A 24,509-nucleotide genomic window follows, 5' to 3' on the forward strand; every position below is an offset into this window, starting at 1 on the left:
CATCCTTCTTTCTCTTCTTAGGCCTCAGAAACCTTCATGCAGTTTAGTTCTCTTGTCTTTCAGTTCTCAAACAGCAGTTCAAAGCAGGGCTGACCTCACGTCCATCTTTAATTCACAGTTGGATCGGAGCTCAGCCTCTGTGTCGCAGTTGTAAGCCATATCAAACAGAAAAGCCTCAGATTGGAGGAAGCGTAACGGTTGGCAAAGGAGCATTCAGAATGTGTTTCGTCTCAGAGTGTAGAGGAGTGAGAGTGTGTGTGTGCGTGCGTGTGCATGTGCGTGTGTGTATGTTTGCACTACGTGCGAATATAGCGTCTCCTCGTCTTGATCCTACTTCTTGTATCACTCGGGGGTCAGTATTGGTTTCCCCTGGCGATAGCCAATCAGTTCTTGCGTTGCAGTATAAAGAAATAATTGTAATATTCAAGAAACTTCCTCTCCGGTTGGGCTCAGACGTCTGCAGCCCGTGTGTGGGACGGCTCAACTTGAATACATGTTTGTGTGTGAGAGAGAACATTTGTATGCATGTTAACTGTCACTGTAACCCCATTCTATTTTCATATGGAAACTGATGTGTGACTGGATGTCAGGCAATGCAGAGCATTGGTCACCAGTCAGGCTATGAAGAAAGATGGCTGCTGTTATTGTTTTACAATGACAGACTGCTCAACAAGCACTTATCACAGTAACGACACGCCGGACCGGTCTCAAATAGTAACCGTGGAGATGAGAGGAAGGTCTTCCACCCATCACCCATCTATAGACTAGTGTGTGTTTACAGCATCACTCTATTGGGTTTGTTGAAATGTTTATAGTTTGAGTATGTGTCACTGATACCCAGCCCAAAGAATGTAAAGGTGTTTTTAAAGAGACTAATGGATGTTGTAACTATTGATTATGGAAAAACCTTTGACAGGCTTTGTGATGAAGGAAAACGAGGGGAGTAAAAGAAAGGCATGTTTGTCACTGCAAGCATCCACATACAGAACCTTAGAATCTTATTTACAGGTTTAAAAAGAACCGCTGAATGTTTCACCAATACAAACTTTATTTTTGTTTGTCTGTTTTATTTTATTTTTTATTTTGCAATAACTTTCTGACATCATCTGGTCGGGAAAAGAGTTTAAAAGTTGTCGAACGTCGAGGTGTAGGATATTTGAAAAAGACAGCGAGGCCCCCCCCCTCCCCTCCACAGAGACACACAGATCACCTGTCCACGACACAATTTGGTTCTGAAGAGTCCTAGTTCTAGTATAATACTGTACACATACACAAAGCTAAGAACACCAGTATTCAGTGTAAAACGGTGCTATGCTTACCTGTACTGTATGTATGTATATCCCTTCTTCTGCTCTTGAACTGTGCTCCTTTATCTACCCCAAAGTCAAATGTAATAATCAATATTTTGAAGCAAAATGTTTGCTATTATTATAACCCTCTCTCCCCTCTTGGTCAATTTGAAAATAAAAACAGTTGCAAATATTATACGTGACTCGTCTCCAGCGGTTCTGTTGTGTTTTGGTTTGTTTCCCAGTTGATGGATCCGACTGTGGTGATCCTCTGACTGGTGCACTAGTGCTGTCATGAGCTCCACATTTGTGGTTTTGACAACTATTGAAATGACAAAGTTTTGGACAATAATTGATGTTTTTCTCTCAGGATGAAGTTTTAACAGTTTTGCTCAGGACTTTCTTGTCATCAGGTCAAATTTTGTCCAACCTGCAGCATGACTGTAGACAGCAGGAGTCTTGTTTAAAGACACACAGAGAGGAAAGAGACACTTTAAGTCTGTTTTACCATCACAGGTACTTTCTTTATTATTACAAGTCAACCAACTGTATCAAAACTGCACGAATCTCAAAACCAGAGCACAGAAGCTCTTCCGACTGCTCTCAACAACAACTGCTTCACCAACAAATGCAGCCAGTATTACAAAAAAGAAAAACAAATCTAAAAGGCACATCTCTATTGTATTTACATTGCATACATGTTTAACATAAATCAAGTATAGAGGACACACAGTCAGTCCTAAATGCCAGTGGCTTCGCTAAGGAGACTAAACTAAAGCTAAAAATACAGACAGCAAAACACCATCGAGTCTTTTCTAAGTCACAGTATTCAAAGCTAAACGCACAGTTTCTGTAACTTATGGCTTTGTTTTTTTTATTAGGAGTCATCACTTACATGCCACGTTGCTATGGCTCATTTATTATACTTGATAAAGAAAACATATCACATGGTATTAAAAAACATAAAAAAACAGTTTTACTTTGACTCATGTTGACAGCCTCTCAGTATTTGTTCTTCTGTTTCAGTAAATTAAGATTTTTTAAAGTGATAGTTTAGAAGAGATGATCTCATGTCTGACCATGAAATAGAAACCAGGAGATGATTATCTTAACTTAACATAAAGACTGGAAACAGAGAAACAGGTAGTTTGTTTCTGTCTAAAGGTAACAAAATCCACCTACTAGCACCTCTAAATCTCATTAACATGTTCTATCTGGTTTGTTAAATCAATACAAAAAGGGAAGTATTTGTGGGATTATTTATTGGCCGGGTGCAGTGTCTTACTGGACTGACTGTGATACTGTTAGGTTTATTCAGCAGGCAAACACACACTAGTTATGCTCATACACGCTAATATTTAAGCTAATTAGAGAAAAAAAAAGCCCAAACATTTATAACACCAACTCAGGTTCTCTTATTCAAAACAGCAACACAAGATGTGTTTGTTGAACAGGCAAAACTTGCATTAATTCTCAAAAGGAAGAAATAAAATGCTAAATTAGTTCAAATAAGGTTGCCAGGCAACCAGCAGAGACTACAGGATTTAGTCACTGCCAAGCGGCAATCTCTGGGGTTTAAAAATGAAGCCAATGCCAACAATTACACTTCCTCAAACGGCCACCTGAGGCTGGCTCCAAAATCCCTGTAGACCCTCATGTTCAAATGCCCCAATTTACAGCACAAATAAACATGTTCACAGCCTGGTGCAACGACGGTTTTGGTCTGTATAGATAATTTCCTCTTTCATGACAACTGTACGGTGAATATAACTCACCTGATTAAATTTTAAATTTAAGGCTGCTCACTTCTAGCTCCATAAATCCAAGATGACAACAGTCAAGGCTTCAAAACGGGAGTCCACAAACCAACGGGTGATGTCATGGTGGCTATATCCATTATTTATTACAGTCTATAGTCACTGCTTCCCACACACAATCCTCAGTTACTTTTTTCCACAGATTAAACTAAGAAGATATGAATCAGTGAGTTTAAGAGGTGCAGGTATGCAGCCTATGTTAGCTTCTGTTTCCCTGTGTTTCCAGTCTTTATGCTAAGCTAAGCTAACTAGCTGCTCGCTATAGCTCCAGACTTAATGCACAGAAATGAGAGTGGCATCTATCTTCTAATCTAAGACTCTGAATGTAAGTTTATTTACCAAAATGAAATCAAATTATTCCTGTAAGATGGGAGACAAATCTGAGCCAAAGAACCGTCGTAGTCCAGAGCACCCACTCTGCTGCTTTTCCTCAGTCCAATATCATCTCCCAAGGTCAAGTGTTTACTCCCGTCAGTGCCCATCTCGTAGTCTCTGTTTTCCCCAGAGCATCTTAAAATTTAATCTTTAAGGCCGACTGCAAGCCAGAACTCCTCCCACCGCTGATGGCTGATGTATCTGATGGGCAGCTAGAGCTGGAGTCTGCTTTATATAGACGTGCACCTTAAATACCTACCACAGAGATCAAATGGGGAGATTAGATAGAGGCCAGTAGTGAGAGCCTAGTGCAGGGTTGTATATACATAGTGTGTGTGTGTGTGTGTGTGTGTGTGTGTGTGTGTGTGTGATGCAGAAAGGCCAGCGGTTGAGAATTAGTTTGAATGAATGTGTTGTTAGTAGTTGACAGTGTTTTATTTTTTTATTTGGCTCTTTTAGTTTGTGCAGCAAAGGGAGAGAATGACCAGGGAGGTAGGGGGGGTTGTATGTTTCATATGTATGTGCAGATATGTGTGTGTGTGTGTGTGCGTGCGTGTGTGTGTGTGTGTGTGTGTGTGTGTGCGTGTGTGTGTGTGTGTGTGTGTCAGACATAGTCCAGGAAGACGTCAGCAGTGCTCTGCAGTAAAGGCTGGGTGGGGGCTGTTGTGCTGCAGACTGAGCTCAGCCTCCGTGATGGTGCCCTCTGTTGCTCTGGAGGACCTGGAGCGTCGCTCAGCGTTAAGTACACCTGAGGAACAACATAGAATTTAATTTTTCAGCATTTCTCAGCCTGATAGTGAACTGAGTGTGACATGTCAATTCACAATGTCATAAACACAGTAGATGCCTCAATTCAGTGGGACATTCTGGCAGTTTTCTGCTATTTCTTCTCCCTTGATAGATGGTGACAGTAAGAAGTTGAGATGACCACCAAGGAGCTCCTGGCATACTTTCTTTCACCAAATAAGGCAGTGACCTTGATTTTATTACTTTAATACTTGAAAAAATGAACAAATATTATTTCCAAAATGTCTCAAGAATGGGGTTGACATTTTTTCCACATGACTGTAGTTGTGTATAGTAATATGTCTATCACAGTGATTTACCAGTGATTCAGTATTTCCACTAAGTTGAGATATTTGCCAGCGACAGATTAAAAACTATTGGTAATAATCGATAGAGCAGAAGCCAAGATATGAATTTTAGTCTATAGTATGTATCAAGCTCCAAAATCACTGGGTCCTACATTTCCCATAATGCATTTTGACAGAAACTTTTGTTAGACCCTCCCTGCCTGTCTTTCATTTATAAAACATGTCATCTTAAAACCAAAATCTATATAACCCTGATGACATGATGATGACAGGAACAGATGATACTGTTCTCTATGCTGTGTAGTGCTGCATATGACTATAAACTGAACATGATATGAATGATCAGTGGAGTGCCCTTTTCATTAGATAGGAATGACAAAAAATTGATAACAACATGAGATGTGGGGTGTGATAGTTACCATATAACCTCAATATCCATGTTTTAATAACCAGGGACCTTTATTGCATGTGGTGGCCCTCTTTCACTCTTTCACTCCCTTTGCTTCTGTATTAATGCAGTCATTATCTGATAAAGGCAAAATGCTAAAAAATCATCTTTAAAAAAAAAACCAACTTACATTCTTGGTTTTTTCTGACAGCAGCAGTTCGGTCCTCTCCACCAGTTTCCTGAAAGACGGTCTTTTCAAAGGGTCGTGGTTCCAACAAGACAACATTATTTCATACCTGCGGAGGTGAGACCAGTGTTAGTTTCAACATCTACTGAGAGCAGATTTCACTCACACACAGATGCAGTCAATATAAAATGAAATAAAGAAGAGGGTGAAGAATCCAGCTGGTGACTTTACATCTATAACACATCCAACTCATGACCTCTGATTCGTCAGCTACATCATAGCACTTTTTTGTTTTGTTGCACCTTTGTTCTGTCTGTGTGACACTAATGAGAGAGAAGAAGATCCATCTGCTGATCATCATGAGCAGCCAAAAATATAAAAAAAGAGGCGTGAATTTATTCATACAGTAGGTCACAGCGTACTAATCATAACCGGACACACACTCACATCTCAGCAGGAGCGAACTCTGGTCTGTTCATCCTTTGGCCCTCTTGGATCATTCTATAAAACGCTGAGCCCACCTGCATCCCGGGATACGGGCTGTTACCTGAAACATGGACACACAGTATGTACACAACAGTATGCTGCAGTTTTTGAGATAAAATCAGATTTTCTAACAACACTGGTTTCTGCAGCTACATGAAGCATCACAATCAATATGAGTTTCTATGATTCAGCCGACTGAGTGATGCTGCTGCTCGGGAGCATCATCGGAGCCTCTAATAAGGCCTCAAGCAGCTCAAATGGAAGATAATAATGTCTCCGACGTTATGAAACAGATGCAACAGCACATCTCTAACTGGAAATATTACCCAGAGAGAAGATTTCCCAGAGCAGGATACCGTAGGACCACACGTCACTCTCAAAGGTGTAGACACAGTCGAAGATACTCTCAGGAGACATCCACTTCACTGGCAGACGTGCCTGCAGGAGGGAGAGCCAGAATTACAAAGGTCTGTATTTTCACTCATAAAAACACACAAAACTCCTCTTTAAAAGGATTCAGAATGTACATGTAGAGTGTTAAAGAGTAACACTTCTCTACTACTGAGAACAGCAGCAGTGAAGCTGCTTTTCTCTTAATTTATATCTTCTTCTAGAACTGAAACAGTCTGTTTATTAATTAGTGGATCAACAAAAGCTAAATTAGCTTTAGCTTTTTGGAGAGTTGACTGGACAAAATGAGCAATTGAATAACACCATTTTTGGCACAACTTTCTGATATTTTATGGACCAAACAATTATTAATTCACCAATAATGAAAATAATTGTTAGTTGCAGTTTTCTTCACAACTAAATATTGTTTGTATTGTTTTGGAAAAGTGTTCAAGCACAGTAAGGAGAAATATGTGGCAGGTTTCCCTTCTTGATTTTCAGAGAGAGAGAGAGAGAGAGAGAGAGGAAATTAAGAAAGAAAGAGAGAGAGAAGGAGGGAAGGAAGGGAAAAATGAAGGAAAGACGAAGGAACAGAGAGAAAGAGTGACTCACGTTGCCCCGGAGCACATAGCTGGCGTCAGTGGTGATGTCTCGTGCTAACCCAAAGTCACAGATCTTCGCCACCCTGCCGTGAGTCAGCAGAATGTTTCTGGCTGCAAGATCCCTGTGGATACACTACACACACACACACACACACACACACACACACACACACACACACATACACACACACACACACACACACACATACACACACACACACACACACACACACACATACACACACACACACACACACACACACAGAGAAGCATTCATGCACGCACAAGCAAACACAAATACGGAAATTAGCATTGACATTCTAACTGGTTTCGGCAGTGAATGAGTGACGCACAGCACACACATACAAATGAAGTGAAGGAAGTTAAACTTGTTACAAACCTTTTAATCACAAAAGGCTTATTGACACTTCTTCACACATGATAAAAATGCATTGAAACACACTGAAAGAAATTAAATAGTACAAAACCAACTCAACAAACAAATAACAGGTTTTAGTACAGTCTCAATGCAATTACAGTCTAGACATTAATATATAAAAAGCCAGATTTATTTAAAGGAAACAAAAGTGCAGTCAGAGAAGAATCAGTCAAACAAAGGCACATAAAAACAAGAGAGCTTTTAATGCTTCTCTGGAGCCATGAGAAACTTTCCATCTGTGTGCAGTATGGGAGCTAAATGCCAACATCACTGTCTTTATGGACTAGCGGACGGCAATGCTTACAGTGTGTTGGCCCAAAGCCAGGATGTGATTTATAATCTAGCAGCAGCACTTAAAACCTCCTCTGTACCTCAGACAGTCAAAAGTAAAATGCTTACATTCTTGGAAGTGATGTACTCCATTCCTTTGGCCACCTGGTAGGAAAAGCTGAGGAGATCTTCAGCGTCCAGAGAAAGCTCGTCGATATCGTCTAGACAAAGGTTACGTTGGCAGCTAATGATGTTTGTATAGACTTTACAAGGTAAGATATACAGCGTGTTGTGTATTGTTGAAATGCATTACAGGGAAAAGGTTTACTACCTGACTGGGAAGACCTTTCTTTCTCAGAGGGACGCATGGGCATATAACCAGTACCAATCACTTCAGTGCTGCACAACACATACAAACACACATACATACAGTGAGTCTTTCATTCTGACATGGTAATAATATTCCAGTCAAATAAAACATAAATACACACCTCGCAGGCTCAGTTTGCTTAAAGACGTTGCGATAGTAACCATCACTAATTTGGGAATTTAGGAAGGTCTCTCTTTTTCTGCGCAGGAAGTTGAGGAGGTCGCCATAGCAACAGTATTCTGTGATTACCAAAATTGGGCCTGGCAGGATCAAGAGATAAAAAAAAAACCTCAGTCACAGTTGATTTTTAACAACAATACAAAAGAAACAGACGAGCAAAGCTCTGATGAGAAGATGTCAGGTTGACAGGAATTTGATTTATTTGACTGAGTAAAGGGTCACGTGACTTTCTCTCTGACAGGTTGTTAATAATATGTGGGTTTAAAGGCGATGTCAATATGTTGTGTTAAAACATATTGAACAAATATTCAATATCTTTAAATGAGGATTTGTCATTCAAACCTGCAACAGAATCTTAAGTGTTTCTCTCCTAATAACATATTCATACATACTTGTGTGAAATCCAATCTAAATGCTGCATTATGATCAATTCTGAGGGCTGGACAGGTGGATAATATTGACTGACTGAGCTGTACATTTGTGATGAGTCAAACTGTATCACGTCTTGGTATTGGAGCTGGGCCAAAGGCCAATAACTCCTTCGACTCACAGGTCAGTCTCTAAAGGCTTCGCTCATAGAGAACCCTGCATTGCAGAACCAATCCAGAGTCTTTAGGGAGGCCCTTCATACTGGGGCGGTGACATGCAGTTCACTACGGAGGAGAATGGGGGGGGGGGGGGGCATCATTTCCAGTAAGGCGTGTCCTTGACAGAATGTAAGGGGTGCAGGTTTGTTAGCAGCTGTTCTCGCCACCGTTCAAGCAACTACTGTGCATTTAGAAATCCCCAGACGGTCAGTGGGCAGAGATCTCTGATTGTCTGCTACAGCGAGACTAATAACTGCTGAGCAGAGCAGCAAGTCAGCACATGTCTGTCTCATCTCAAACAATATCTATCACCATCAAAGAGAGTTCAACCACAGCAAAAACTCCTCCTCCTCCTCCTCCTCCTCCTCCTCCTCCTCTCACCTCCGACAGTGCACGCTCCCAGCAGGTTAACAATGTTCACGTGGTTTCCGAGGTAACTGAGAACCTTCAGCTCTGACATCAGTGCCTCCTTCTCCGTGGAGTGAGCGTTGGCTGCGATGACATCATTGGGACATTTTTACAGTGTCTCATGTGTGGCTACAACAACAGTCAAAGAGAAACAGACCAAACAACAGTCACACTTACGTTTGAGCATCTTCACAGCGACGGTTGACACGGTGTCAGCAGAGCAGAGTCCATAAGCTGTGGCCCTCACTACCTTTCCAAAAGCCCCAGAGCCCAGAGTTTTACCTGAGTCAACACACACACACACACACACACACACACACACACACACACACACACACACACACACACACACACACATACACACATATATAAACTTTAATGTCATGTACTTTGAATAATATTCAGTCTTTATTCACATATAAAACTTATATCCAAATATCTTCTAAAGTCCATTCTCAGTGTAACGTATGTGCACTGATGGTTTCAGTTTTCTACACTTCTACACTTGTGTAACTTGCACACTGGGCCACAATTAACAAAACTACATGATGTCACAAAATCCTTCTTGTTTGTGCTCTTTGTAAACTAACATGATGATAAACACTGAAGCATTCAATGTAAAAACGTAGCTACACAGACTTGTGTACTGTCCTACCAAAGCGTAGCTTCTGTCGAGGAAACTCCCACTTTGAGTCATACGGGAGCTGCGTGGGGTCAATATAAATGTAGTTGTTGCCATGGATACTCTCGATGACCTTCCACTGGATTTGGAACTTAGGTTTCTGTTGAAGTTCGGAGAGCAGAGAGGTTTATACAGAGAAAGTGACTTTGCTACGTGTGACGACATGATTGTATAGCTTTATATGTTTGGCCTTTTCTCATGGCCCTTCTCTTCAATTTTAGATCGCTCTATGCACTTTAGATGTCAGACTCACGTCTAGACTCTCTCCTGATGATCCCACTGCGAATTCATAAACTAGTTCTCAAGGAGTCTGACTCATCTGAGCGCAGTAAGAGCAGCGTGCCACGAGGGTAAAGTAATGGTTCCAGATGTGATCAGAGTGTCAAAAACCCTTTAATTGCTGCATGTCTGCACTTTGAATGGTTGATTGATTCATTTCAAATTCATTAGGACACATTCATATTGATTAAAAGGATCACTTTTATCTGCAGAGTATATTATCAAATGCAGCACATAAACTAGTCCAATCAGCTTCTAACTTTAACTCTAAACAAGACCGAGGCATGACTCATTAGCAAATGTGAGTGGGACCTTTGCCAAAAACTATTAAAGACTTTATTTTCCAGTAATGCAAACTGCATATCAATGATGTTAGATCACTTCAATTTAACACTGATGTCTCTGAGTTTTTCAACTGATTCATGGCTTTGAACGGGATTGATGGCCACAGATTTATGTGACATCTGAGAGATTTACAACCTCACTTTCACTCAGATTCTAATATTTCTCCATCGCAGTAATGAAATGATATTTACGATGTATTTCTTACCTGCATGTACTTATAGAGCAGCACCACCAGAATGAGGCTGAGCAAGATGCCAGTAGCCACCATGCCGGTTAAAAGAGGGGTGAAGAGTTTATGGGGGACGATGCGTTCTGAGGAGACACACACAAAAACTTACGTTGGAGCAGTGAAGTGTAGTTACACACACACACACACACACAAACGCATCCTCTTCCTCCAGCGTTGAGACAGACAGACAGACAGCTGCAGCAGTGGTGTTTGTTTGTGTGTTGAGGATTAGTGAGTGGACACCATATAATCCCAGCCTGCATAGTCAGCATACACTAATCTCATTCAATCTGCACCCAGTAACCAGTAACCACACACCTGGCCTCCACAGACACAGGTCAATGGGTTTCTGTGCTTGTGTGTATGTATATACACCAGGTATGTCCTGATATGATGTCTCTGTGGTGTGTGTGTGTGTGTGTGTGTGTGTGTGTGTGTGTGTGTGTGTGTGTGTGTGTGTGTGTGTGTGTTAGAGATATTAACGGTAAGGTACCACTGATGGAGAACAGGGTGTAGGCTTCTTCCCCCTCTGTAGACGCCACACACTCCAGCGTGTGGTAGTGTGCGTGTTCCTTGCTGACGTTCAGTCGGCTCTCCACCTCGCTCCTACCAAAGGCAGACTCTGTCACCATGGCGACTTCCGGAGTCTCCCATTGGGTGGCATTGGGCAGGTGTGAGCACCTGTTCAGGGGTTATAAGGTTAAAGTCACTCTTTTAACTATTTTCACTCTAAAGTCTGCTACTTGTTCCCGCTCTTCTCTCCTCCATCACTTCTGTCTCCCTACAACATCATTCATTCACTAATTCTGACATCATCATATCCGACCAATGATCTTTCTGCCTGCGTTCCACGAGCCAATCAGCTCTTCTTCTGTATTCATGGGCTGATGGAGATTAACTCCACAAACTCTTCCTCTGTTGCTAACGTCAATACTGTTATACACTTACACTTACACTCTCTTTATTAAAATGGGTATCAGACTATTGATTATTGAAATTATTATTGAAGACTAATCTGATTTTATTTTATCCGTTATCTCAAGATGACAAGTGAATTATCTCAGGATAACAAAGTTGTTTTTCTTCTGATAACAGAACAATTATGTTGAAAGAAATGAATGTTTTCTTGAAATAACAAGAGAATTATCCCATTAATCACCATTATCACAAGAAAATATGATTTTAGCCCAAGATTAGAAGATATTAGTAGATAATTATTTAGTAAAAGTGATATTTTCTTGGTTTTGGCCAACTATCAATAATCCTGTTAGTTTTGGCGCGTTTGTCTGAATGTTCATGAGGTTATGAAATATCGACTAACTTGTTCGGCTCCCGTGAGAGTCTCGTGCTCTCAGATGAAGAGCCGCACAAAACACCAGATGATGAGTCATGTTTGAGATTATTGTTACAGCATTTCATCTGAGCAACGTTAATATTCTCAGGATGTATTGATAAGAACATTTTTTAATACATTTTTAAAGGTGTATTCCTTATTTATTGTTTGTTTTACAAAATGGGCCTCGTAAACATACAATCAGTGAAAACCAAAAATGTTTAAAAGCAGCCAAAGAGAACTGACCTGACTTTAGTAAACAATGAGAGAATTAAAATGAATGAAACATTTCTTACTAAGATATTTCTGCTGCAGTTTTTTATGAAGTAATCACTCTGGCAAATATCATAAATGTTCTAATTTGTTACATGATGTTGTCGTTTATCACAATATCAGATTTGATTACATTTTGACCCATTTTTAGAAAAACAAGTTTTACACCACTGACTGTAAATAAATAAAGACGTCATGACAGCTCCCCAGAAGTGAAGCCAAAACATCTCCATCCCTCCATCTTCAATTAAAAAATGTCAAATAAATTTTTCCCAAAGATGGTTTCTGACACTTTAGGTGATTGTTATCATGCTGATGTTTGTCCAAGTGCTCTTTTTTCTGATAAGTTTGGTTTTAATCAGTTATTTGATGTTATAAAAGGGGGTGTGATGTCATGATTGAAACCTCCGTCAGGCGGCGGGACGAGATGACATCACACAAGTCTATGTATGACAGCATCAGTTGCTACAGCTCTTGTGTTCTCTCCTCTTTCTACAATTGTTCATGAATAAAGAATGAAGCATTATCACAGATTCACATCCAGCCTGTGATAATACCTGTGTATCATAGTCTGTTTTCATTATCGGCTAAATGTAATAAAGCACATAAAGTAGCATTCACAGCCTTTTAATGACAGTAATGTGATATATTTTACCTCGTGTGGGGCAGCTCACAGAAGTACCAGGTGATTTTAGGGACTGGGTAACCAGCAGCGATGCAACGCACCTGTCCATCAACTGGCCCTTCCTGAGCGATGATAACTGGTTTACCTTATAGAGAAGAAAAAAACCTCTTGTATATTGTGTCATTGTTATGTAAAGCAATGTAATAAATGTTAGAGTAACTTACTGTTGACGTATACGTGGAAGAAATGATCCACAGATGCGTCCTCATGACTGGCTGAGAACTTATAGATCCCGCCCTCCGAGCCCAGAACCCTCACTAGTCTCAGCTCGCTGATGTATCTGATAAAACAAACATAGGCGTCAGATATGTCTGCATGTCCTCGCATGTGTACTTTCAGTGGAAATTGATGCTCTGTAAACATATCGTACCTGTATTTGCGGTGGTGGATAGTGATAACACGCTCTGTGGTGTTGAGGAGTCGCTTGCCATTATAGGACCAGTACAGGGAACTGGGTGCAGGATAAGCATCAAACTCTACTCTGAGGCTCAGACTCTCCCCTTCTTTCACATCAGCCTGGACTGGACTCGCTCCTCCTAACATGGAGATAAACCCCTGATCTGTAGAACCACAGAGATGATTAAAGGAAAAGTCTGATAATGTGCATGTTAGTACACGTTATCATTATCTGTAATGTGTTCATTTAGGGACAAGAGCTGCATATTAGCTTAGCTTATAGATGCTATGATATGTGTCATTAGTCTATTTAAAGGACAGGTTCACAGTCTGTCCTACAACAATCAGCTGCCTTTAACATATATACATGAATATTCAGCTGTTCATATAAAAACAAACATACAGTAAATATGTCCTGTGATGATGACATGCAGGTAGCAGGTAAGAGCCACAGATTGATTGTTGGTGTAAAATAAAGTATCTTGAAAAAGAAGAATCTGGTTTTTACATCATCTATGTTTTGTGTATAAATATATAAAAGCCTGCAAACAACAAACTTGATTCAGGACACCACCAGTTTATTAGAGTTGATGTTTCTGTGACGTGACTTGTGATGATGATGATGATGATGATGGTAGACATGAGTAAACAGCACCATCAGACCATCTTTGATTATTTATCACAAACCACAACGTAGCCTGATCTTCTTCAGTGATTCAAATATAATGAAGTGAAATAAAATGGAAACTCAGTTTGATTATTAGGTGAATCAGAACTAGTGGACATAATACCTCACCCTCGTATTCACTCTTAAGGTTTGGTTTGTCAGTTTGAATGAATGGAAACAATCTTACACAGCTTTCCAAACATTTTTCTCTGCCTAACTCATATCTAGAGCAGCTTTAATTTCAGACATTCTTCCTGCATAGACTGCAAATGAAAAATACATTTTTTTTGGGGGAAACAGGTGTAAAGTTTTAGCTTTTAATTGTTCTGACATAAACCAACGTCAACACTCACCGCGGATGTCCAGCTGCAGCGCCGTGTCACTGGTGCCTCTCTCGTTCTGGGCGGAGCAGCGGTAGGTGCCCGAGTCTGATTGGTTGACAGCTCTGATCGAGAGCGAGGTGGCGCGCTGATAACCACGCGAACCGGACAGGATGTGTGAGGTGTGAGATTCATGAGGATGCTGCAGGACATCAGGGGGGCAAAGGTGATGTACTGTCACATAGATCCATGCTCACGTTTTTCAAGTGAGCGTGCACGTTCCTCACACTTGATTTAACGTGTTTTAAGATTATAATTCACACTGTTAACGTCACATTTAAACATTCTCAGGACTGTAGCCAGTACAAAACCCCCACCAACCAAACTCTCTACAATTTTCTTTATTATTATTTATTAATTTGACTGTAAAATGATATCTCATTAATTAATTATGTCTTCTGCAAATGTTATCTCCCAAAATGTTGATTCCCTACACTGTCAGATATGTTTTTATTCTGGTTGATAATAAAAACATTCATTATTGTGTGTTTTTTTTTTTGGCTATTTTTAATATATTTAGTCTAAAAATATTAGAATCAGTCTTAAAACACTCAACATGTGTAATATGTGTGTAATCATAGAATGTAAATGTTGATGTCATTAAATCTCCAGAACCTCCTTCAGTCTAAACATTTGGCTGTTTCTTGTTGTTGGTCATTTTGCTTTTAAAGAAAGAAGACGAGCCTGTCAGCTAAATGTGACACAATCTGCTCTGCATCAGTCTCACCGCTGCTGAAGGGAAGTTCCACTTCAGACTGAAGTCTGGGTTCACGTTTTTAGAGCTGCAGGTGAGTTCAAACTTCTCTCCTCTCCTCAAGATGACGTTGTTTTTCTGGGACAGTGTGATGACTGGAGGCACCTCTGGAACTGGATCAAGAAATGCAAAAATAAGTTTATTATAACTTAAACCAGCATGTTTTCATGAAAACCCTTCAACTCTCTCATCATGTTTGTTTTCAAGGCTTTTTCACTTAATAACAGTCACAGGCTCACTTGGGTCACTTAGGTCATGACCTTTGCACTTCTCACTGTTAGTGGCATGTTATTTACGAGTCTGAGATGATTTGATTGTATTGTATAGTATATATATTCCTGTCTGGATTCGCTTGTGTGCTAAATGTCTAAATCATAAATCTAAATGCATGTAAACTAGTTTTTCTCCCGGAGCGATTTCATTAAAATGCTGCTGAAACAGAGTTTGTCAGATTGATACTGAAGATGAAAAGACTGCAAATAAATAACTTGTTTGTCTGCTGTTATAAAAGACCCTCAAGGGTGTGTGACTCTTGTGGGACTGTTTGAAGGCACAAACACACACACTAATGCATGTTTACACTCATGTGACTATGCGCACACTTGCAGTATTTACATATGCATGCTCTTACGCGCCCAGAAAGTGGATGATTAATTTCCTAATAACTGTCTCGCTGACGTCACTTCTTCAGTAGTCGTGTTTGACGAAGGCTGCGTTAATTCTATTTACCCTAAACACGCCCTTCATGCACCGTTACAAAGCTTTATGCAGTATGAGACTCCTCTAATCCCTCTAAGTCCTCCCTCTCTCCATCAATCAAAAGCTCTCAGTCAAAAGGACACAAAAACTCCTCCCAGCTTGTCTCTGTTTAGTCCTCTTTCCACTGCAGACCAGGCTGGAACGGCTGATGCAGAAACATGATCAGTTTCCACCTGAGCCCACTTCAACAGTTTTTATGGTTCATTTCATATCATAAACTGAGAGTTAACAGTTGAAGGAGGCCCTCATTGCTGTAGCTGCCACTAATCCCTGCCAGGATGCATATGGTCTTTAAAGATCCCCCCCCCCCCCCCCCCCCCCCCAGACATGTTTTATCATTATTCATAAAAATCCTCTGCTTGCAATAATTAACAGCCTGACATGTTACCTTGTTAAAAATCCTTAAAATGGCATCTACTCTCTTCTCCCTCCTTGAAAAATTCAGAATCTATGAATATGTAAATATTTTCCACTTAAAAGTTTAACTGCAGGACACAAAATGTCTCTTATTTCACAAGCAGCTGTTAAGGTTGTTACTCTGAGAAACAAATACTGCTATATTTGCTGAATGTTTTCTTGAGGCAAAGACAAACGATCTGACTTCACTTTGCAGTGAATAATTACTGGATGGCTGTTGTTTGGTTGAAAAGGTGTATTTGAACAGAGATCATTGACTGTAAAGACGACTGGATCCTTTCATCCTCGTAACTGTACGTCTGCATTCATGCTAGCAAAGCTCTGCCACATTCAGGAACAGGAACCATAACTTTGGAAACACGGATGTAGGGCTGCAACTAATGATTATATTCATTATTGATTCATCTGCTGATTGTTTTCTCAATAAACTGATTCATTGTTTTGTCTATAAAATATCAGAAAAATAGTGAAAATGCCTGTTATAATGATGTAGAGCTCATGCAGACGAGGCAAATGTTTGAGAAATGACTAAAACAATTATTCAATCATCAAACCAGCTGCTGATTCTTCTTCTACTAACTGTTGAATATCTCTCATATCTCTTACCTAGTCGTACATCCACAGTGTACTTGCACGACGTCACCTTGTCTCCGCCGAGTCTCCCCACACACACGTAACAGCCCTCAAACTCCTTGCTAGCATTGCTGATGATGACGCCTTGCTGCAGGTCGCTGCGGTAACTCATACCAGAGGGCAAAGGTCGTCCATCGCAGGTCTCCAAATCCAGGAGGGTGACCTCAGGGTCGGTCACAAGACAGGGTATGGTGCAATCCTCACCTTCACGCACCAGGATGATGTTCACCATGGTGCGCTGGAAGGCATTCTGGGGGTCTGAGGGAATCAGGTTTGGAGAATTAATATCTAGAGTCTATAGATGGACACATGTGCTTCATCCTCATCCTCAAACACCACCCACCTTTCACGTATACGTAGATGGAGCTGCGTTCCAGTGTGCTGTTGTTGATGCACACGTAACGACCCATGTGGTAGGCTTGAACCGCCGGCACTTTGACATAAGCCACTCCGCCCTCCTCCATCTCTCCCTCCAGTCTGCGAGCCCTCTCCCACTGCCACCTCAACCTGGACGGGCCGCCGGACGTCGTGGCATTGTTGTGGCAACGCAGCTCCAACTTCCCCTTCTTGGGAACTACTATGTGAGGCCCGCTGGGGGAGATGACCGGCTGGCAACAAACTGGAACAGAGGAAATCAAGTATGGTTGATGTATGGATGCTGTTTGGTAAAAATGAAGCATAGGAGGACATAAAAACTGCTGCTACCATCAACACTAATGTAGATGAATTACCAACTCTAGGAAGAATAGCAAGAAAGAGATAGAAGTCAATGAAAAGAGCAAAAACAGGATAGAGCAGAGCATAGAACAGAATAGACTAGAATAGAATAGAATAGAATAGAATAGAATAGAATAGAGTGCCTAATGTGATGGTTAAATAGGATGTTATGGTTGGCACACAGCCCCTAAAGACAGAGTGCTATCTAACCACCATGGCTCAATCAATAATTATGAGCAGTCTACCAGCTGTGCATTAAGGCCCCTAAATCCATTCTCTTAAGATGAGTAAACTAAACTAACGTTTTCTTCTACGGTTAACCCCCACCAGCCAAATCCCCCCCCCCTCCCCTCCACGCACTCTCTCACACACATGAAAGGCGCCTTTTTAAGTGCAGGGTTTTCATGTGATTGCTGTGCCTTCAGGCCTGGCAGCGCTGAGAAAAGCAAGAAGGAGAGAGAGGCGTGTGTTTCATATATCTGACTTTATGTGGTTTAAGCAAGCAAGTGGTTCCGTGGAAACCTGAAGCTGTTACATGACTAAACACAAAGCAATCAGCCCAACATCGGGAGCTGCTGGATGTCAGGGTGTGTTTGTGTTAAAGGATGTGTGTGTGTGCGTCTATCGGATCCTCTGGTTCTTATTGTTCCTTCTGTTGTCGTGCCAAGGCGCACAACCTGACTCCTTTTTTATTTCGGTTAGATAAATAATTAATCTACACACACACACACAAAACACACACAGACAGACAGACACACCTGTTGCCGGCCAGGAGAGGCAACCCACAGGCATCTGCTACTCACCTCGACTTGGTGGTTATGCAAATGAGTCATGATATGATCTGTATATCTGTAGACTAGAGCTGGCAGGTTGGCCTTCATGTAAACATGAACCACGTTTCCACGGAACAGTGTGGAGACTTCTGGCTACTCTCCAGTATCAGAAACATATGTGTATGAAAGGCTACTAAACATGCGCAATGATGAATGCTGCATTTCTGGTCCACCTGAATAAGTCCAATTAAGAGCGAAATAACCCAATTTGGACACAGTGAAAGCATTTAATTCATCTGGAAAGATATAATCTGATAAAAATGAATCGTGGCAATATAGATTCTGTACTAATATCACCATCATAAAGTATAATACAGTAAGATCTTTAGAGGCGCACTCAGGTGTAATAAGGTATCATTTATGGAAGTAATGTGAGGTAAATAAATGATGTAAGGTAAAGAGAAACAACATGAGTCACTATAACAATACTTAAACAACATTATAATCATTTCTGGAAGGTTTCTTACCTTTCAGTAGGAGCAGAATAAAATGTGATGCAAAAACAACCCAGTAGCACCTCATGATTGGGCAGTTTTTTTTTAAGCGTGTCCCTCTAGTCCATGCGTCTCAGGCGCAGGAAGAACCATCCTGTGCTTCAGGAGAAAAAGAAGAAAAACAAACAAACAAAAAAAAACAGCCTTAGCAGATCCCATCCACCGTAACACCCAGAACAGGTCCCTGCACTGTAGTGAGCGCACAAATAAAAATGATCCTGGAAGCAGCGACTCCCCCTGATGGATTTCACTGGAGCTTAAAGACACAGTGCAGCGCCTCTCCTCCTCCCTGCTCTGGCTCTCTGCCACTCCTTTCTGTCCCGCATTGGCTGGACTCAGGCCAAACTGATGAGTCGCTTATTACCGGGAAAAAAACCACTCGGTTCTTACCAAGCTACTCTATCTCTTTACTTACACAGTCATTGTAAGATAGAAATAAAGTACAATGTTCAGTAAGACCTCCAGCTCTGCTGTAACATCATGTTATTATGACTGATTGTCTCTCTGTTGGCAGGAGTTTCCCTGCAGAAGCTCCTTCAGTATCAGCATTATCTTCACCTTCCCCCAGACTGAATCAACTTTAGATCCTCGTTAGGAGTCAATGCACGCTCATAATGTGGTGGTGTAGAGAGGAAGCTTTTTACAGCAGGATATGAGTCAGTCAGGTATCACAACCTGTCCAACACCTGCTCTGAACACTGCTGAACATTTCAACATTGATTTTGTAACAGCAGCCTCAAATTCATCATAATCGTCTGCATAAGCTCTTTCTTCATCTGCTTGCCTTTTTTCTCTTCCCCAGTTGCCTAAACTTTGCTGATCTAAGAGGAAAAAAACCCCATAATCCACAAATATAACAGTCCCTGAATTTGTTAAAATATTGTTATGCTTAAATTCGTTTTTTCTTGCACATCATAAAGTCTTAATGACAGGTTTGTGGGACTTCAAACTATGTGAACTGTATAAATCCTGCACACTGTCTTTTGCACTCTTTAATTCAGTCACTTTTTTTGGCTGCCAGACCTCCGAGAGGTCAAATCTACCAAAACAAAACATCATAATTAAATGGCTACAAGTGACCAGCAGCGTGTGATGGCGTCTTGTTTCTTTTGTCACAATCCTAAAAAAGGACCAAATGAGATTTTGGATATTGGAGCTAAATTCATTCTGAGGGCCTCCTGGAGGATGAAGAACCACAAGCAGCCTCTTCATTGGTTTTATGCCTCTGCATGTCTAAATGTGTGTTTGGTTATGTGTTGATTATGTGTGAGTTTTATCTTCCTGTTGCTCCAGAGGAATATGTGAGAGGACACTGGGGTCGTTGTGTTTTTTTTTTCTTACACACATGATTCATTTCTAAGCTCACTGCGTTGCCCCGCGGCTGTTTATGCCTCTCGCAGCACATGATGGCCTGATTAGACTAAACAAACTAGAAAAGAAGCAGAACATCACTTTCATTGCTTTTTTTGAGAAAAAAAAAAACGTTGATTTGATTTGTTTTTCCAACACAATTTTCTATAAAAATGTGACTTGTGATGGTTTGTCTTATCAGTTGAATATCAAAGAAATAACTGGGGGGGGATTGAACTTGCATAAATACACATTCAGACCCAGAGCTCAGCTTTGTGACTTTTTTCCTGCAGTTTTAACTCTTAATATTTATGCAAAGAGGGCCAACCGCCTGTTCTTTAATAAGGATAAGTGCACCAGTCCAGTGGTAGATATATTCTGGCCTTGGGTCAGTTCAGTTAATGTGATAACACACTGCCATTTTTCCAGAGTACTTCTGCCAAATAGACAGCTTTGTGTGGGTCGGGTGACGCCGGGATTAGGATCAAATAATCTGGGACATGCACCCTTTGGGGAGCAGGGACGGGTGGAGGGAGGGGTTGGAGGGTCTTTGACTCAGAAGCATGGGGTGAGAGAGAGCAGTAGCAGACCCACCATGTGCCTAAGAAAAATGTTTTTGCAGGCAGTGATGCCTCAAAGGGCTGTTTCATATGTGAAACACAAAACGTTTTGTTGTTTCTCGCCCTCATTTTCTTCGATATCTAATCTGATGTAAAGGTTCATAAGTATTTAAACCCAACATGTATCATACAAGACGAAGTGATGCACTGAAAAAACACATCATCCAACTTTACTTTTCACTGCCCAGCTGGAAGCCTTCTGTTGAATATTCTGCATTCAAACAAAGGAAACCTGCACCCTCAGGTGTCAAAGTACAATTCACCTGTTCACCCACCTATAGTCCAGCTGCCCATATGCTCCATGAAGATGTCACTGTTGTGTTTGTGTGTGTGTGTGTGTGTGTGTGTGTGTGTGTGTGTGTGTGTGCGTCCTGCAGGATCATTCATATGTCTACTGTCCACTAAGTTCACATGTCATTTGAGCAGTTTATATGTCTTTCACTATTACATTATTCATCACTGAGGTGAGCATCTATAGCTGATCTGGGCTGACTCACTATGACTTAGTGTGTGTATGTGTGTTTCTGTGTGTGTGTGTATGTGTGTATGTATGTGTGTGTGTGTATGTGTGTGTGTATGTGTGTGTGTGTATGTGTGTGTGTATGTGTGTGTATGTGTGTTTCTGTGTGTGTGTGTATGTGTGTATGTATGTGTGTGTGTATGTGTGTGTATGTGTGTTTCTGTGTGTGTGTGTATGTGTGTGTGTATGTGTGTGTATGTGTGTATGTATGTGTGTGTATGGACCCACAGCATGACTCACTCAGTGCTTTTAGACAGATGAGGACAGCGGTCTCATAGAGGGCAACGGAGGTTTTATACATGAAAAATAGCCACTTAGATTAGATTACGTATTGAAAAACATTCCCTCTCTTTCTCTTTCACCTTCCCTTCTCTCCTCTCTGTCTCCTTGTCAGTGACGCACGCACACACATCCTAACTCAATCACCTACAAATGGAGCTATCCTCACACCCTCAGGCAGGCACGTACGTACACCTTCTTCGCCTGCTGGCGTAAAAACCACAGGGAGACTGAGAGGGAAACACACACACACACACACACACACACACACACACACACACACACACACACACACACACACACTTAGACTTGAAGCATACCTCATCGTCTCTCTACATGAGGATTAGTCAAATGCTCAGCATAACTTTTTTTCTGACGCAACACTCTCCTCCATCTGCTGACTGGACATTATAAACCTGATATCAGTGTCCATTTGTCTTCACTCTCCTTTAATACAGTCATTGCAGTGGATGTTTGTGTTTTTGACCCACTCATTGTGGTTGTTAAGTGTCCATCCATGGTTCAATTGTGGTGTTTCACTTATCAATTATGACCCCATGAACAGATCAGACTAAGAGGTTGGTCAAAAAACAAAAAAAAAAAGCCAAACATTTCCTCAGAGGAACGAGGTAAGGTCTTAGATTCACTGTGATGTAATCCACTTTGCAGTATACTACAGTTGAGATCATTTTCTTCATTTGCAACCATATAATATTAGAAAGGGATTTTCTAGCTCAGTAATGTACTGTTGTTCTGCAGTGAAGCTCTGATGCACTGACAAATAACAAAATCAATTATTATTTTATTATTGTAAAATCTCAACGAGTGAGCAGCAAATGATTGGAAAATTTACAATTTCTTTCATTACACTTGCAACAATTAGCTCATATTCTAGAATAAAACATGCATTCATTTTCATAACAGATGGATCTTTGTATTGCAAAACAAAGGAGGAGAAACTGCCACGTTAAGCTGTTATGCATGGCATCACACTGTAGTGATAACCATATGTTTGATCCAACCAGATGATGTGGATTGAAGATGTGCCAGAGCACATATCTGAGTAAGCTAATATCAACGTGTGTAATTACTCATAGCCCAATGATCGCCCTCTGTCTGGATAAACCTGATTAGCATCGACTAGGCTGTAGCCGCCCTGTAATCCATCGTAAGGAGAGAGAGAGAGAGACGTGAGCAGGGAGGGAGGGAGCCAGCGACAGAGAGAGAGACAGAGACAGGATGATACAGAGGCTGTAGGGGAGACAGATGAGGAAGGGAAACTAGACGCAAACATGGTGCAAGAGGAGGGAGAGCAGAGAGACGGAAAATAAAAGAGAAGGGAGGAAGAGGAGGAAAATAAATAGAGAAGGAATCAAAGAGAAGCAGCAAAATGCGTCAGAGCAGGTTACAGCCTGAAGGGGAAACCAGAGGAGCTGCACATCAAACTGTACTGAACTCCTCTTGTCCTCACCTTTACCATGATATTCAGATGTTTAAATCTACTGTATATCAAAGTATATGGTTGTGTCAAAGGCAGTAGAGAGATCAATTACTTCCTAACACGATTACAACACATGTAGTTTATATGAAGTTAATATGAGACCTCAGGAGTCTGAGTTGGACAAATCAAGTGAGTATCTTCCACAGTTACACCTCTTTTGTGTGTTATTATGCCTCCACAGCAGGTCTCCACAGAAACACAAGGAGTGAATTTCAGACTAAAAAGACTATAAGGAAGTAACTGGTTTGGTTTGTGGATTTTGTGCCCCATCACTTACACTGAAGGCATGTTAGGAAGGATCTTTTGATGCCAGCATGAACAGGAGGAATGATTCCAGCACACAAAAACAGTTCCAATGTACATAAAGGCGTGTGAGTATTGTTTTAAGACAGACTTGAAAAAACGCACAAACAAACCATTTGTCAGCAGAGGGGGTTAAACTGCTTGTTTGAAACTAGATTGTTAACAGCTGTTGACCAGGGAGCCATTAACTATTGACAAAATACTGAGTCCAATAGTGTCCAGCACTTCCTTTAGTAACGTCCAAAAGGACATTTAGAAATTTGCATATGTGAAGCATGAGTTCAACTCGTGGAGATCAGTCGTGTTAATAAAGAACTTTGCAGGTAACAGCTGTTACTTCAGGATAATTGGTGATTGTATTTATTGTATTAAAATAAGACTTGAGGTGTGTATGAGTGTTTAAAGACACTTTTTGATTTGAGGTTATTGCTGTTTTTAAATGTGCTTTATATTTAGACTTGACTTGATAAGACAACTACACTACATGTCATCTTATCATATATATTCTTTTAAATTGTGTTTTCTGCTTTAGTAAATGAATTAGGTTGTAGAGTGAAGTAATGTAGTCTGCTCTGTAGTCTGTAGTCACTCTAAACTGGTATAATTGTACACCTTATATAACTTTTTGCTTTCATAATAATATTCCTTATTATGGTCATGCCAATAAATTGAATTTGAAAAATATATAAAGGCTAAATGGAGAGATGGAGTAAAAAAAAGCTTCAAATGAGGGAAAAGGAGCACGAAGGGGGAGGGGATGTTATCAGGAAGGCAGATGGGGTGAAAGATAAAGAGGAGACTGGAGGAGAGACAGAGTGAATGAAATAAATGTAATTTCCACCATCAGTTTAACTGGGAGACCATTAGCATCTCCTCTCTACCTCACTTTCCCTCTCGAGTGTGAGTGTGAATGCACCATGAACATACAGGGATCCACACAAAAACTCACACGTATGATGTGATACAGGAGCTATTTGATATATTATATATCAACCCGGATGGTTCTCACAGAGGGGAACAAAAATCAATGTACTCACAAATATGATGTTACCACTCTGTGTGTGTGTGTGTGTGTGTGTGTATGTGTGTGTGTGTGTGTGCTCATGTCTGTATCCACATATATTTCCATGTACATTTCCTTGTTCATTTCCTAGTATGTGTGACTGTAATCTGTATAA

At 40.8% G+C, this 24,509-nt stretch overlaps 1 protein-coding gene across 2 annotated transcripts; it reads right to left on the reverse strand.

Annotated features, from left to right (window-relative positions):
* Positions 1-1,805: 1,805 nt before the first annotated feature.
* Positions 1,806-18,993, reverse strand: kitb (KIT proto-oncogene, receptor tyrosine kinase b). 2 transcript variants are annotated; one of them, XM_044347396.1, is made up of 21 exons: positions 18,732-18,993; positions 17,058-17,333; positions 16,688-16,972; positions 14,879-15,018; positions 14,125-14,293; positions 13,079-13,268; positions 12,873-12,988; positions 12,679-12,793; positions 10,911-11,098; positions 10,394-10,500; positions 9,538-9,664; positions 9,060-9,164; positions 8,856-8,966; positions 7,829-7,967; positions 7,669-7,736; positions 7,467-7,558; positions 6,639-6,761; positions 5,963-6,074; positions 5,598-5,697; positions 5,154-5,259; positions 1,806-4,229 (listed from the first exon to the last, which is right to left on the reverse strand). In XM_044347396.1, the coding sequence occupies exons 1-21, from the start codon at positions 18,784-18,786 to the stop codon at positions 4,086-4,088; spliced, it is 2,868 nt and encodes a 955-aa protein (XP_044203331.1). In that variant the 5' UTR covers positions 18,787-18,993; the 3' UTR covers positions 1,806-4,085. The 2 variants fall into 2 exon arrangements, with proteins under 2 accessions (XP_044203331.1, XP_044203330.1); XM_044347395.1 differs by lacking the exon at positions 18,732-18,993 and having other exon boundaries at positions 17,058-17,495.
* Between the last annotated feature and the right edge of the window lie 5,516 nt (positions 18,994-24,509).

The sequence above is a fragment of the Thunnus albacares genome, chromosome 3, assembly GCF_914725855.1.
Source record: "Thunnus albacares chromosome 3, fThuAlb1.1, whole genome shotgun sequence".
Lineage (NCBI taxonomy): Eukaryota > Metazoa > Chordata > Actinopteri > Scombriformes > Scombridae > Thunnus > Thunnus albacares.

What these genes read in the sequence shown, in the direction of transcription:
- kitb (XM_044347395.1), bottom strand. Translation starts at nt 17,394, where the DNA reads ATGCTTCATTTTTACCAAACAGCATCCATACATCAACCATACTTGATT. An exon ending in GCTGCAGCTGGACATCCGCG is followed by an intron (nt 13,269 to 14,124) that starts GTGAGTGTTGAC and finishes GTGGTTCTACAG; the next exon opens with ATCAGGGGTTTATCTCCATG. An exon ending in AAGCAAACTGAGCCTGCGAG is followed by an intron (nt 7,737 to 7,828) that starts GTGTGTATTTAT and finishes TGTGTTGTGCAG; the next exon opens with CACTGAAGTGATTGGTACTG.